This window comes from Leptosomus discolor, chromosome 4 (genome assembly GCF_034619465.1).
Source record: "Leptosomus discolor isolate bLepDis1 chromosome 4, bLepDis1.hap2, whole genome shotgun sequence".
Taxonomy (NCBI): domain Eukaryota; kingdom Metazoa; phylum Chordata; class Aves; order Leptosomiformes; family Leptosomidae; genus Leptosomus; species Leptosomus discolor.
The window spans coordinates 80,777,811-80,791,194 of record NC_141394.1 but is presented as its reverse complement, the minus strand read 5'-3'; the positions used below and the strand labels follow the sequence as shown (position 1 = coordinate 80,791,194).

Sequence of the window (13,384 nt, the reverse complement as noted above, 5' to 3'; positions counted from 1 at the left end):
GCGCATGGGAACGCGCTTGGTGATTTACGCTGCACTTGAAAAGTTATTTTCTGAAGTTCCCCCACCCCCCCGCAATACCAAAGGAAGCACTTCCTTAATCAGCATGGCTGCGTTTAGTGCTGGTTTGACACTAAATTAAATGACAGGGACTTGGGTTCGTGTAGGCAAGTTTGTTCTGGAGTAAAAGCAACTGTAGGTGGCACAACAGCTTTGCCTGCAAAGCTGCGAGCGGGAGGCTGGTCCTCAAACCTCTCCTGAAGATCTTTTCTTGGGGAGGATTGTGCTTTGCCTTTTTTTTTCACCCTTCCCAGTTCAATGAAAAAGCTTTGCTTCAGATCTGATGTTCTTCCCCAAAGCTTTCTCCTGCGCTGCTGTTTTTCATGTCCGGGGCTGTCGTTCTCCCTCAAGACCCGCTGGTGGGGACTGGTTGTCCATCAGCAACGTGCACATGAACAATCTTCTGTGAAAATATAAGGTTTTTTCCCAGGTTGTTGCAATGTGCAACGTGTGCAGGGCTTCTCATGTGGGTTTTCTGCAGGTGTGTACGTAGCCTTGTCCCTCCCTTGCTGGAGTTAATGCCCCTCAAACGCCGTAACTGAAACGGGATAAACTGACCCAGGGCTGGGTAAATTCTGGTGGTATTTCAGCCTTCTCACCTGGGTTGCTGTTGGAGTTGGTTTTGGGGGTGGGTTTTTTGTTTGGAGGCTGGAAGGAAAGAGTGATGCAACACTTGAGTCCTGTCTGCACTGCGACCTCAGTCATTGCTGCCAGCCCCGAGCCGCGCGTCGCCGTTTCCCTGCTATAATCGAAACGCGTTGGCTAATCCATCTCAGCCAGAGTCCTCGAGTTCTGAAATATCTGTGGCTTTCATACAGTTGCCACTCCGTAAGAATTATGGTACCGCAGAGGAAGTCCCTCTCCGGCTCTCGTGTTGTTCCTTGGCATTCTGAACGCTTCAGCTTGTTTAAATGAACGCGGCTAGAAATAGGAGTTGGGCTTCTAAATGGAGCGCTCGCTTGACTCCCCCAGTGGCATAAGATATCTGTATGTAAACTCATGGTGCCTTGACTTCTAGTAAAGCTGTAGTAAATCATTTGAGGCTGTAAACAGTTGTTAAAGCAAGCTTTATTTTTATGTTGAGTGAATACGAGAACAAAGCTGTCTTGGCTTTGCAAGCAGAAAGGGTCTGAAATGGAAGCTTTTTGACTGTCTTAAGAGTGTCAGTGAAAAGTTTGATATTTGTTGCAGAAGGGAGCTTGAGGTTAGCTGCAAAGTTGGATTTTTTTTTTGTAGTCCAGAGTTATCAGACTTAACCTGGTGCTGTTTTATTTGCCTGTATAAGCCTAAAACTTCAAACCTTGTCCTTGCAGAACTGCGGCGGTGCTCTGTGTATGGACTTTATGCCTGAAGATAGGTGCTAAATAACATTACCTGGGGGAAAGTTGTTGGTTCTTTTTTGGTTTTATTTTCTTTAAGTGAGTGATTGAGACTGCTGTGATCCAGGTGTCTCTGGGAAGCCTCAGTGGTTGCCATCCAAAAGCTTTCTGTTGCTGTAGTTTGGGTGGCACTTGAGTTGCGTCTTCCTAATGCAAAACCACTTCTGCAAAAGTCCTGGTGCCTTCTGTAGGTTTTCTCTGGGAGTAAACAACTCCCTGGGACGCTTTAATGACTCATCATCATGAAACTGTCATCTACCCTCTAAATATGCAAATTACTGCCAAGCACACCAGCAGATACCCAGCACATGTTACATCCAAGCTACCTTTGCTGCTAGCAGCAGCTGAGGCATGGTGTGGTGCCCTCGCTGCCAAGGGGGGGTTGAGGAGTCCACTGAGAAGGATGCAACGCAGTAAGGTGAAAAAACTGGGAATGCTGAGGCAATTCTTTGAAGTTCATCCTAATTTGAGTCTGAGCAGTGCTCTGTGATCATGAAGTCGGCAAAGCAGCTCCTGCAGGAGTTTGTGCTGGGATGTAGTGAAACTGAAAAACTTCGCATTTTTTTTTTTTAATGTAATATAACTTTCTAAATATGATCTGGGATAAGCTCCCCATAAAGTGTTTCTGCAGAGCACGGTGACATGCTGTCCTGGAGCAGAGCACTGCAGGCTTCTGCATCTGTCAGTGTTGGCTTTGATATCAAAGCGCTTAGCTGTCACTTATTACTCCATGGGTTTTTCTATTCCCCCTTTCTAAATTCATCCCTGGCACTCTGACTTCCAATTAAAAAAGGCAGTACAAAGGGCTTGAAGTAACTCTGTTATTGAAGAAGGGTCTGCAAGCTCTGATGGACCAGTGAGAGCTGTGATTTGGGTCGGGCACAGAGGGAATAGAGTCCCGTTTCATTCCTCATAAACACCCTGCTGAGAAATTGCAAGAAAAAGGGGAGAAGAGCATGAAAACCTGATCTAAGCCACTGGAGTGGGTAACACTGACTTTATACTTGTGCTGGGCAGCAACTTTCTTCCCCACGGGTGTGTTTTTAGCTCTCTGGGTTTGAAGGACCTGTTGCAAATGGCAGCAGAAGGGCTTGTGGGGCTGTGGCTGCCCTGGGGGCACCCCTGCAGCCATACCGTGGTGGGATGGATGGAGACTAGTGATAACACGGGCTGTGGCAGTGGGGAAAGCTCGGATTCGAAGCTGGTGGAGAGATCTCAGCTGGTCAGCGCTTGGAGCTGTGCAACCTCGGTGTCTTGGGATGCTGTGGGTGGATTTTGAACAATGAAGGTGGAGTGAGTTGTTGCTGCGCGCTACCTACTCCTGGAGACAGAGGAGGAGTGGTAAATTCGGGGGACAGGGCAGTCTGGGCGCTGAGGATGAGGTGGCCTTCCTCCCTTTCTGGTGTTGGGGCAGGTGCTGGCCCCCTGCAGCGGTGGGAGCTGAGGCTTGGGCTCACCCCCCTTGGGGAATAAACACCCCACGGGGCACAGTGTCAGGCATTGGGTTTATTCTCTTTTTTTCCTCTCGCCCGCTGCCATCTCCAGGAGTTAAACGCCTCTTCCCCCTGCTCCGAGCCTAATTGCGTCCCCAGGGTTTAACACGCGTGTGTTTGTTTTATTCAACGTGTTGGCTGTTCCCACCGGAACAGGCTGATTTTTTTTTTTAGGGATTGGGCTTTTTTTTTTGCTTATTGTGCACAACAAGCTACTGCACAAGATATTCATGGGGGGGGGGGGGGGGGGGAATTGTAATAATGCCAATACTTCTTGAATATTATAAACCTGGCTTATCAGCACGACGCAGAGCTGGAATTTGTCTCTTCCTGTGCTGCATCTCTGCTTTCTGAGAGGGGCGTTTAAATACAGGCTGGAGACGCAGCCTTTCCAGTGTGCTCTGCTGGGCTGTGACAGCAGCAGCGGGGCTGCTTGAGCGGCTTTTTTTTCTTTTTTTGGTGTTTTTTTTTGCACTAATTCCTCTCCAAAAAGGAACTTCTCGGGGAGAGGGCTCTGAGACTGCATGTCCCAACAGTACCCGCTGAAGGAGGTGAAGGGAGACGCGGTTTGCTTCGTACCTGGCTCTCCTCTCTTCTCCGTCCTAATGGAGCCAGCTTCTTTTTGCTACCCCCGGCTCACCTTTCTCCGCTCGCCCTATGGCCAGTTCGGGGCGAGCGCTGGCTCTTCGCAGGATTTGGCCCCATGGCCACAACGTTTGGTGACGCAGAGGTGGACCGGGCCAGTGGACGGTGTGTAACCGGGGATGAAAGGGTTGGGAACCGGAGAGGGGTGGCATGGGGGTAGCAGAGAAGCCCTCCAAGATTTGGGGAGGCCTTGGAGATGGTGGGTGAGGAGGGAAGTGACAAAGGTAGGACTTGGTGGATGCACTGGCGTGGTTGTGTTGATGCGCTCTGCTCTCGGACCTCTCCTGGTGGTGCTCGCTTGGCCGCTGTCATCTCTACTGAAGAGCAGCTCCGGTCCCTGAGACACTCTCCCACCCGGGCAGGCTGGCTGGGGAGAGCTGATAAACAACCTCAGCATGGAGGGGGGAAAAAAAAAAATAAAAATAGAAACTGAACTTGGCCAGTCTTTTGTTTCGTAAGCTTGTTCACTTGCTGAAATGAACCTGCCAGGGTTTGAAACCTGAAATACCTGCTGGAGGCTAGGCGGGCTCGCTTCACCTCTAGGGTCGTGATGCTGTCAACTCTGTCCTTTAAATGGTTATTATGGGTATCAAGTGTGGGTATAGGGGAAAGTATTAAGCTCTTGTACTGCAGATTCGTGTTACTTTCGAGGTACTTCCTTGTAGCATCAGCTCCGTTCAAAATTTTGCATGTTGCTTTACTGCAAAGAATCTATATGGGGAAAAATCAGTGAATCCTGCTGGTTTAGGGGCTGAGCTCTGTAAGTGCTGATTCCAAGGGCAGGAGTCTTGACTTTCTGTACAACTTTGTTGCGGACGGTATCGGGCTTGATGAGATGAGGTCCTGAGCAGCCTGATTTAGCTTTGAAGGTGGTCCTGCCTAGAGCAAGGAGCGGGGCTAGAGACCTCTGAGGGTCTCTTCCACCCTCAAATACTTTATGAACCGTGGTATACTTCCTTTACATCTTGTGAACTGTCTGAATATGGTGCACCTTACCTGGAAAAGCTTGTCAGGTGGCATGTAAAAAAAAAAAAATGGAGGAGACTGGATGAGCAGTCTCAGCAGAGAAGATGCGTAGGAGGTGTTTAAAAACATGCATTGCCTGTGGTTTCATGCAGCGGAAACAAGTCTGTAGCAGCGACTGAAAAACGGGGGTATGTGGCTCTGACTGAATCCCTCTGCTCAGAGCGATGCCTCTTCCTGAGCTGTGCCCAGCCTCGCCTTGCTTTGCGCTGGGCAACATTTGCTGCCTCCCGGTAAATATGATCCCTGGGAAATTTTTACTCGAGTCACAGTAATTGTCAGAGTTACTGTAGGGGAGTGACCCGGTCTTGCCAGCATTTGCACAACTTGCTGTTTATTTCTGTCTTTTATTTTTTTTTAGGGTTCTGTCTTTTCTAAAGCTGACTTGATGCTGCTTTGGGGAGTTAAGGGGTTCCCCCCGGCTCTTTTGTTTTTTTGGCCAGCGCAAACCGTTCCTCTGGGCTTTAAATACCCAGCTCGGGGAGACTTGGCTTATTGTTATGAAAATCTTGAATTGTAAGGAAAGTGAAGCAGCAGAATAGGCTGGAGCCGGGAGGGGGGAGAGGATGTGGCATCTTCCCTCCGAAGCTCTTTAGGCGCTGCACGGTCAAATGCTGGGCAGCCAGGCTTGGATGGAAGTCTCCTCGGATGAGGTGAGGTCTCTTCAGCTCTGTTTTCTACAACTCGCTGTTAAAACACAGACTTGCTGCCCTCGTTCCCTTCTGCAGGCTCCTCGCTGAATGCATGCATTAACCCTTGCACTGCTGCTGCCCATGCAGCTGAACTGCCACGCCGGGTAGTGTGGAAAAACCATCGGAGCCTGGCACCGCGCTCGCGGAGTACAGCAGCTATATCTTTAAGAAATAAGCTGTATCTACCTCTCAGCAGTGGGTCTCTTTTTCACTCCCTCTCTTCTTCCTGCATCTTCACATCCTCTTGTTTTCCCTGTACTTCTGTCTGTAAGGTACAGTATCTTCTCTTTTTTTTTCTTTTAAGGAGGCACACAGGCTTTCTACATCCAGCATCCAGCAAAACCCGCCGGCTCAGAAGCGCAGGGTCACTTTAATTATTCTTTTTTATCTTTTTTTTTTCCTCCTTGCTACCAGAGGCAAATAGCACCGAGAGGCAGCGGGACCTGGGTGGCTGGTGGGGACAACCCATCGCCCAGCCCTGCCCAGGGCTGCGGTGGCATGCGGAGCGGTGAAGTTAGCGGCTGGCCAGCATCGCTGGTCCAGTTGGGAGAGCTGGGTTGGAGGTGCCCGTCTGGGAGCTAATGGGTCGCTTTCTCACTCCACCCATTCGCCGCTCGCCAATTGGAAGTGAGGGAGAAAGATGCTCTGGATGGATTAATATTGGAGCCATTGAAAAAGCACGAGCCACTGCCGCCTCTGCCACCTGAGCAAGTGGCACTTGGGAACAAGTGTGGTGGCTTAGGGGGAGCAGCCAGGAGGGGAGCGGAGGTTGTTTGAACAGCATCTCTCTTCAAGAAGTAGTGCAGGTAAGTTGTGGTCTTAAAGAAAAAAAAAAAAAAGCAACCCAAAACTGAAGCACTGGTGTCGCTGGGCGATGCATTTGGACAGGAAATCTAGAAAACCAGCTCTGCCAGCTCTTTAATTATTTAATTCACTGAAGTCAGGCAGTACTTGATGTATTTTTCAATGGGCTTTGCTGCTTAGTGATGGTATCTATTGCCTGTGCCAGATGTCTCTGTGCTGTTGTGTTTAAGGATGGAGGATACTTTTTGAATTCGATTTACATTAACCAGAGTGCTGCCTTGCAGGGTTTGAATTTAGTTTTGAGATATGCATGGAGCACAAGAGATCTTACCTGTTCTGTTGGTTTTTTTTTCCTAATTAATGCTAAAACATCCTAACAGCCTGTCTGTGAGGCTTTACGTACTGATGTTTCACGTGGGGGAAGTGCAGTGCTGAGTGAAAACAAAATGCATGTATGTAATCTGTCTAAAATGCTAGCAAACATTGTCCCTGTAGCTGTAGCCATGGAAGCCATGTAGACGAACCATAAACCATGTCCTAATGAATAACACCCTCTCATGGATTGTCAGTCTGCTGTTATTTTGCCACCGGACCGGGGCATTTTTATTTTGGATTGATGATGGACAGTAAAATCGGATCTGGTGCTGCTGGCTGCCCTCCCTGCCTGTGGTGGTGTCACCGCTGCTGTTTGGTGGCTCCTGGACATGGAAACTGTATGGGGTGGTTTGTGTTACCCTGTTGTGATTTGAAATGCCTGTTTCTGAGGGGGATGGTTGAGGCTGTGGAGGGCAGCTGGGCTGCCACGTGGGGTATCCTTTGGGCTGTGTTCGCTTTTAATGGCAGGGGGAGGTTTATCTTTCTGCGTCTTGCCTGGAACCACAACTGAAAATGGGTTTGGTGATCAGGTGGCTGGGTTCACCGCTCTACTTCTGTGTATTTTCTGTGCTTCCAGTATAGATCTTGGTTTTGACTGAACTTCTGGTTTTGTGTGAGTTAGAGCTGGTCTCCTGTTCCATCCAGATACCTTTTGGGGGATGGTGGTGGGAAGCGGTGCAGGGGTAAGTTTGCTGCAAAAGCTTGGCCTAGCCACTGCTGCCTCTTTAATTTCTGGTGGTAATAAGATGGGATAAAAACTTCACAGAAGTGTACTTTATTCCAAAACATGCTCCTGGTACCCTGAGGGGATGCTGGAGTGTGAAACAAGTGGTGCTGGAGCATCTCTTCCACCTAATCCTAAAGAAGAGATCTTACAGCTACTAGTTTACACCTTGCTGCTGCTTTATTTTTACAGTATTTAATAGTTGAACCACTGCAGGGAACAACTCTCTTCCTCTGAATAGCAAGTGAAATGTTGACAGACTGTCTCTTAAACATTTTTGCATGTTTTGCACAGTACCACTGCAGATAAATGGCAGGTGGTGGCCTCTGGAAGACCTGCCTGCACAAGGAAAGCATTTCAGCAAGGAAAAATATCTCAGGCACCTTTTTGAATTGACATTCAACCCTGACCAAGTTCTGGGGCCATTGCAGTATCTTTTTTTTTTGATGAAGTTAGGAGGTTTTTGATAGGGTCCTGCAAGTGAAAGAGCCTTCTGAAAAGCTGTCAGTAAGAGTTAATGCTTTCTAAATTATTTAAATGTTTCAGGCCAAGTCTACTGAAAAGCCTCAACTGGTCTTGTCTTGGGCCTTTGCCAGCTTGTGGGATCTCTGGAGGTATTTGCTTTCGCTCCTTTCCATGTAGCACTTATGCAAGAAATCCTCACGAGTCTTAAATCACTTTTTTTAGAGGGCCCAACACAATGAAACCTCCCCCTTCAACTTGGAGGGGGGGAAAAGAAAAAAAGGCAAATAGCCCAAACTCTCTGTCTGCCAGCCAAATCCCGCAGTTGTTGTCGTTCCCCAAAGTTGTTGTCCTGCTCACCTATGAAATGCTGGCCAGGAAACCCAGCGGAGGAGGAAAAGCTATCCTGTTAGCAAAGCAGCTGCACGGCTCTCGGTTTACAGGGTCGCTTCCTCGTGCAGCTCACCTCTGGGAGGCACCCTTGGATATTAATTGCTCGGGTGGGCTAAATTGTGATAAGTCGACCTGGACAGCCTGGTGCTGCTGGTAAATCCAAGCACTGCTCACACTGACCTCTAGTGTGCCTGGGGTTTTTTTTTTGGGGGGGAGGGTGGGAGGTCTCTGGTAGCTGTCACTGCGCCAGCCAGCGATCTTTTCTTACGTAGCTTTATTGCTGTGGGTGTTCTGGAGGAAGCTGGGGAGGGGGTGAAGAGTGGAATTGCTTGATGCAGTGAGGAAAAGGCTTTGAAAGCAGACATGTCTGATCCTTGAGCTTGTGTGTGGGTGTGTGTTTGCCTAGGAGGGAGCAGGCAGGAGGATGCTTCCTCCTTTAGTCTTTCTACATGATGCTTTCTGTTTTCACAGCCAGCAACTGTGGAAATCAGTTCTAGGGTCTCGTTTACCAGAGTGACCGTAGCATGATTTAAGACCTCCCCATGCCTTTTCCCTTCATCAGAAGAATATCCAACTCCTTGTGTATAATCCCTGATTTGATACTTTCAGTGTGTGCTGTGCTGTGAAGCTACGAAGTTCTGCGTTCTGCGTGGATCGGGGCTGGCATGCCAGGGTGGTCACCTTGTGATGGAGGATACTGTTTAGATAGATCCATGTAGGAAAGCTTTGTGTCCGAGTGTCTAGTGCACCATGGGATAGCCTAGGAAATGTCAGAGGGCTGCTGTCATGTCCTCTAAAAATCAGAGAAACGGGACACTTCCCAGGGGTGTTAGAGATGTTTAGTTTTGGTAATCCAGACCTCTTAGGCCTAAAAGTGGGAATTCTGGGGAAATGAAACACTTGTGGCAAGCAAAGAGGTGATGAAAGTCCTTTGGGGATACTTCTAGTAGGGCGGCAGGGGAGACAAGTGTCACATCCGTGCAATTCTGTAGCAAGCAGAGCATGTTAAACATCCATAACTTTCTTAAAAATGCTCTTTGCTAACAGAAACACTCTCTCCTGATGCATCAAAAGGGGTGTGGCCAGCAGATCGAGAGGTGATTCTCCCGCTTTACTCTGCTCTTGGGACCCACACATCGAATACCGTGTCCAGTTCTGGTGTCCCCACTGTAATAGGGACATAGATCTGTTGGAACAAGTCCAGAGGAGGGACACAAAGATGATCCAGGGGCTGGAGCATCTCTGCTATGAGGATAGGCTGAGGGCACGGGGATTGTTCAGCCTGGAGAAGAGAAGACTCTGGGGGACCTTATAGTTGCCTTCAATACACGAAGGGAACCTACAGGAAGGCTGGTGAGGGACTTCTTACAAGAGTGTCCAGCCACAGGACAAGAGGAAATGGTTTTAAACTGAGGGAGAGTAGGTTTAGACTAGATCTTAGGAAGAAGTTCTTCAGTACAAGGGCGGTGAGACTTTGGAACAGATTTGCCCAGAGAGGTTGTGGATGTCCCCTCCCTGGAGGTGTTCAAGGCCATCTATAGGGCCTTGAGCAACCTAGCCTAGTTGAGGTGCGCCTGCCCACGGCAGGGGAGGTTGGTTTAGATGATCTCTGGGGTCCCTTCCACCCTAAGCCCTTCTATGATTGCTAAAGGACCTGGCTGTGTCTACACACAAGGAGGGCAAACTTGTGTCCCTGCAGGTCTGAGGCACTTGGCTAAAGCAGCCATTTGCCGTTGGATTGGGCTACTTAAAAGCGCCATCCTTCTCTGTGTCTGCTCTGGCCAGTGCTTTATTGGCTTCTGAAAGCTTACCAAGGTGAAAGGGTTTGGAGTAGACTTAAATTTTTCCTGGGTCGTGGCTGTCCTCTAGACTGTTTTCAGAAGTTGATTTCTTGTAGGTGTTTGCATGCAGACAACGTTTTAATCAACCCGTTTAGGTGGACGTGGTATATTGCTGGTATACCGTACTGCTGCCTGCATTAAACCTCCAGGCATGCCATGTGGGGGATGAGTCCCTCATCCATCCTTCAGTGCCTGGCTGTGGTTTTTTTTTTTCAAAGGCTTGACAGCTTCATGAGGAGGAGGATAAGCAAAGGAGAAAAGTGGGGGGCAGCAGTGCAGGAGGGGAATGTAGACAGAGGGGAGTCTGCCCTTCCCATGAGTCCTGGCTGGAGGGTGCTCTTAGGCTTTCACCACGAGGACTGGTACGTTGCTAACTTTTTCACTCTCCAAACAGTGCTGTTGAAAGCAGTATTAGGAAGTTATTTAGGTGTGTGATGGGCATGTGGATGTAGTTGGGAGAGGAGGAACACAACTGGTCCTTTGGAGCGGGGTAGCTTGCTGTGGGGCTGTGCTTAGCCCATTCCCTTAGCTATGCCACTGAGACAAAGGATAAGTTGAGGAAGAATAGGGCTCTGGTGTGCCTTGAGAAGGAAAGGTTTATTCCCCTCAGACTCTGCTTGGGATGAAACATAGATGGATAGGTGTCTGCACTGAGAAAGCGTGTGAGGGGCTTGCAGGGGAGCAAGGGTGTAAAGCTGCAGTGAAGAAAAGCCCTTTAATTCATCTTGACTCTTAGCCCTTCAAGATAAAACTCCTCTGGAACACAGCAATGCTGATATTTCTCGTTTAATGACTTACAGAAGGTGGTTTTGCCCCTCTTGAGGTGGTTTTTTTTTTCTATTATGTTGTCCTTTGCCTTTATCAATGCAAACCGGTGCTTTCCGAGGAAAGGTCTATGTTTGGGCTTGCCACAGGCAGCAGTGCTCATACACCATACCTACCAGGCATTTCCCTGCCCAAGTATTAACAAGCATGCCTTACTCATCTTGCACTTCCTTCAATTATGGTGATGGGTTTTGAAACACTGACTTGTGTGGCTTGTGTTTTGCTCTTTTTGTCACACCTCTCTAGGTATAGAGAAAAACAAGTAAAATCTCCAGCTCTTGTCCTGTATGTCAATTGTTGTTGCCCAGAACAGCAGCATAGGAGCATGCTTCTCATCTCTGTGCCAGTATGAGCTGTGCTTTCACCAGCGTTCTCCAGTATGCGGGGCTGTGGGAAGGGATCAGCTGCTTAAGGTGTAGGTAGAAAGCAGAAGTGGTAACACAAGGCAAAATAGCTTTTTGCATGCTGCTGTCCATTTGTTCTTGCTGACTTGGATGGTTTTAAATAATTTGCAGCAAATGTCTCCGCCAGGAGACCTTGCTGCTTGGTTCTTCCCCAAAAAAATGCCAGAATCTCATGTTTTAAGAGCGTAAGCTCTTGCTCTGCAGGAGAATCCTGCAATATTGATATACTTGGAACTGATCAGGTAGTCAGTGTGATCATGTTTGCTGCGTGTTGAGCTCTTCCTCTTCTCCTGCGTGATGCAGTTGTGTTACAAAAGGAGTTTGAGGCTTCCTCATCCTGCTGTTGAGCTCTTGCTGCATACAGAGATTTTTAAACTCTCAGCTGCAGGCTACTTTCTGTCAATGCTCCACATAATTAAAAAATAGTCTCCTCCTGCAGGTTTCCCTTGGGATATTATTCCTTGTATGTGGGTGTTTTTTTTTCCTCATGAGTCTGGTTTTCTGCTGACTTTGGGTGGAGGAGTGGAGCAGCATCCACAGGTCATTAGGTGTCCAAAGCATGTAAATTGTGGCTCTCCCCCTGCCCCAAATGGCACGAACGTGGGTGCAGCTCCCTGGTCACTTGTGCAGGTGTGGACTCTGTTGTCCTGTGATGTTAATTCATGGGGAGGTAGGGAGAACAAAGAAAAGGTGAGCTCAGAGTTTAATATTTGAACACCAGGTCTGATGGAGCCTTGGGTAGGGGTAGCTTTTTCGTCTTCTCCCAGATCTAAGCCTTAGATAAGACAATACTTTTTTTTTAAGCTGGACTTGGCCCTGGATCTGTTTGAGGTAGTGCAACTAACTGCAATGTCCCCCGTCACGCAGGGGAGCTGGTGCGCAACTACTTCATGGTAGTGATGAACACTTTCAGCATTGACTGACAAACTCCTGGAAGTCAGCTTCAAGTGGCCAAAGCCTGGCTTTAAAGCTAAAGCCCTACATGTCTTCTGGAAAGTAGATTTCTTTCCAGATAACTGGGCCATTCAGTCTGTTGCTGAGAATCAGTAATTACTCGTGGGAGTGAACTGGGAAAGTCTAAAGGCTTTTTTCAGCTGAATGGGTGATTTTTGTTGCGACGTTTTGCTGTATCGACTTTAAGGCGAGACATTGCGTGTGCTGATGAGTTTCAGAAATGTCCTCAGAGCTCCAGCAAAACAATGTTGAAGGCGGCAGTGGAAACTGGGATATTGGAGCATACCTTGAGTAAAAGATGATGACGGTACCTAATGTTTTCTGATCAGTACTTACGGGGTAACTGAGTACTCCAGATGTACAGGCTGCCTGTGTTCTGAGGTGACCAAAGAGCAGACAATATTAAAGGGCCTGTAAATGAAGAAGTACCTTCCTGGTAACTCTCAAAATGGTGTTGTCTCAAAATAAACTCCAATTAAATATCAAGATGCTAGAACATGGAGAGGTTTACTGGAGGGAAGTCATAGAAGCTGAAGTCTGTAGTACCTCTTGTAGAAAGCTTGTTACAGAGCTATGTTTTGCTTCAACGTAAGGCTTGTGCTGCAGAGGGCTGTTTACTTGGAAGATGCCAGCAGCAGAACACTGTAATTGAGTTACCGAAGTATCCAGAGAATGTGTTTTTATTTGTAATCCACTAATATTGCAAGGCTCAAGAGATCTTATTACTAACCTTAAAACAAGAGAGTTAAAATGGCTTATTAGATCTGAGACACGTTTCCCACAGGAATTTAATAATGGAGGATGGCGTGGTGGGGTTTTGTCTGTTTTTGTTGTTAAATGTAAATGTAAAAATGGTAAGAATGTAAGAAATCAGGAAGTGTACCCACTTCTTGTCTGATCTTTCCCACTGCAGATCATCTGATTCATCCTAGTCCAAAAGACCAAGCACCTTAAACTACAGCAAACTTGACTTTCCTGCTGTTAAGAAGTAAACTTGGTGTGCCTCCCCCGTGGTGGCTCTTGGAGTCACTGCAATTGCTTAAAGTCAAAGGGCAGTGGCTTACTTCTGAAATCTTAAGCTGTATCCCTGAATCTAGAGAAGTAGCCTTTGTTTTCTATTTTGCAGCATTTCAGTGCTTCAGCTCTTCACTTTTGCCTTTGGCTTCAGTGCTCACAAAGGGATGAGGAACTAGTCAGCAGCTTCACCTTGAAAAAGCAACTAAGTGGTGACACTTCTAATGCCTGTCCAATTTAGCCTCATTTAAGACACCCCTGCAGGGAATAGGGTGGAGTGGCAGTAGAAACTTATTTGC

At 47.8% G+C, this 13,384-nt stretch overlaps 1 protein-coding gene across 2 annotated transcripts in view; it reads left to right on the top strand.

Moving 5' to 3' along the window:
- Nucleotides 1-13,384, top strand: part of SLC4A11 (solute carrier family 4 member 11) — a 139,032-nt gene that overhangs the window by 45,568 nt on the left and 80,080 nt on the right. Inside the window, exon 1 of one of the 2 annotated variants that reach the window (XM_086463928.1) lies at nt 3,454-3,679. The exons of the other annotated variant lie outside the window; for it this stretch is intronic. Coding sequence (XP_086320054.1) covers nt 3,454-3,679 — 226 coding nt within the window. Of the gene's footprint in view, nt 1-3,453; nt 3,680-13,384 lie in introns of those variants that run through there. 2 annotated transcript variants of the gene reach the window in all.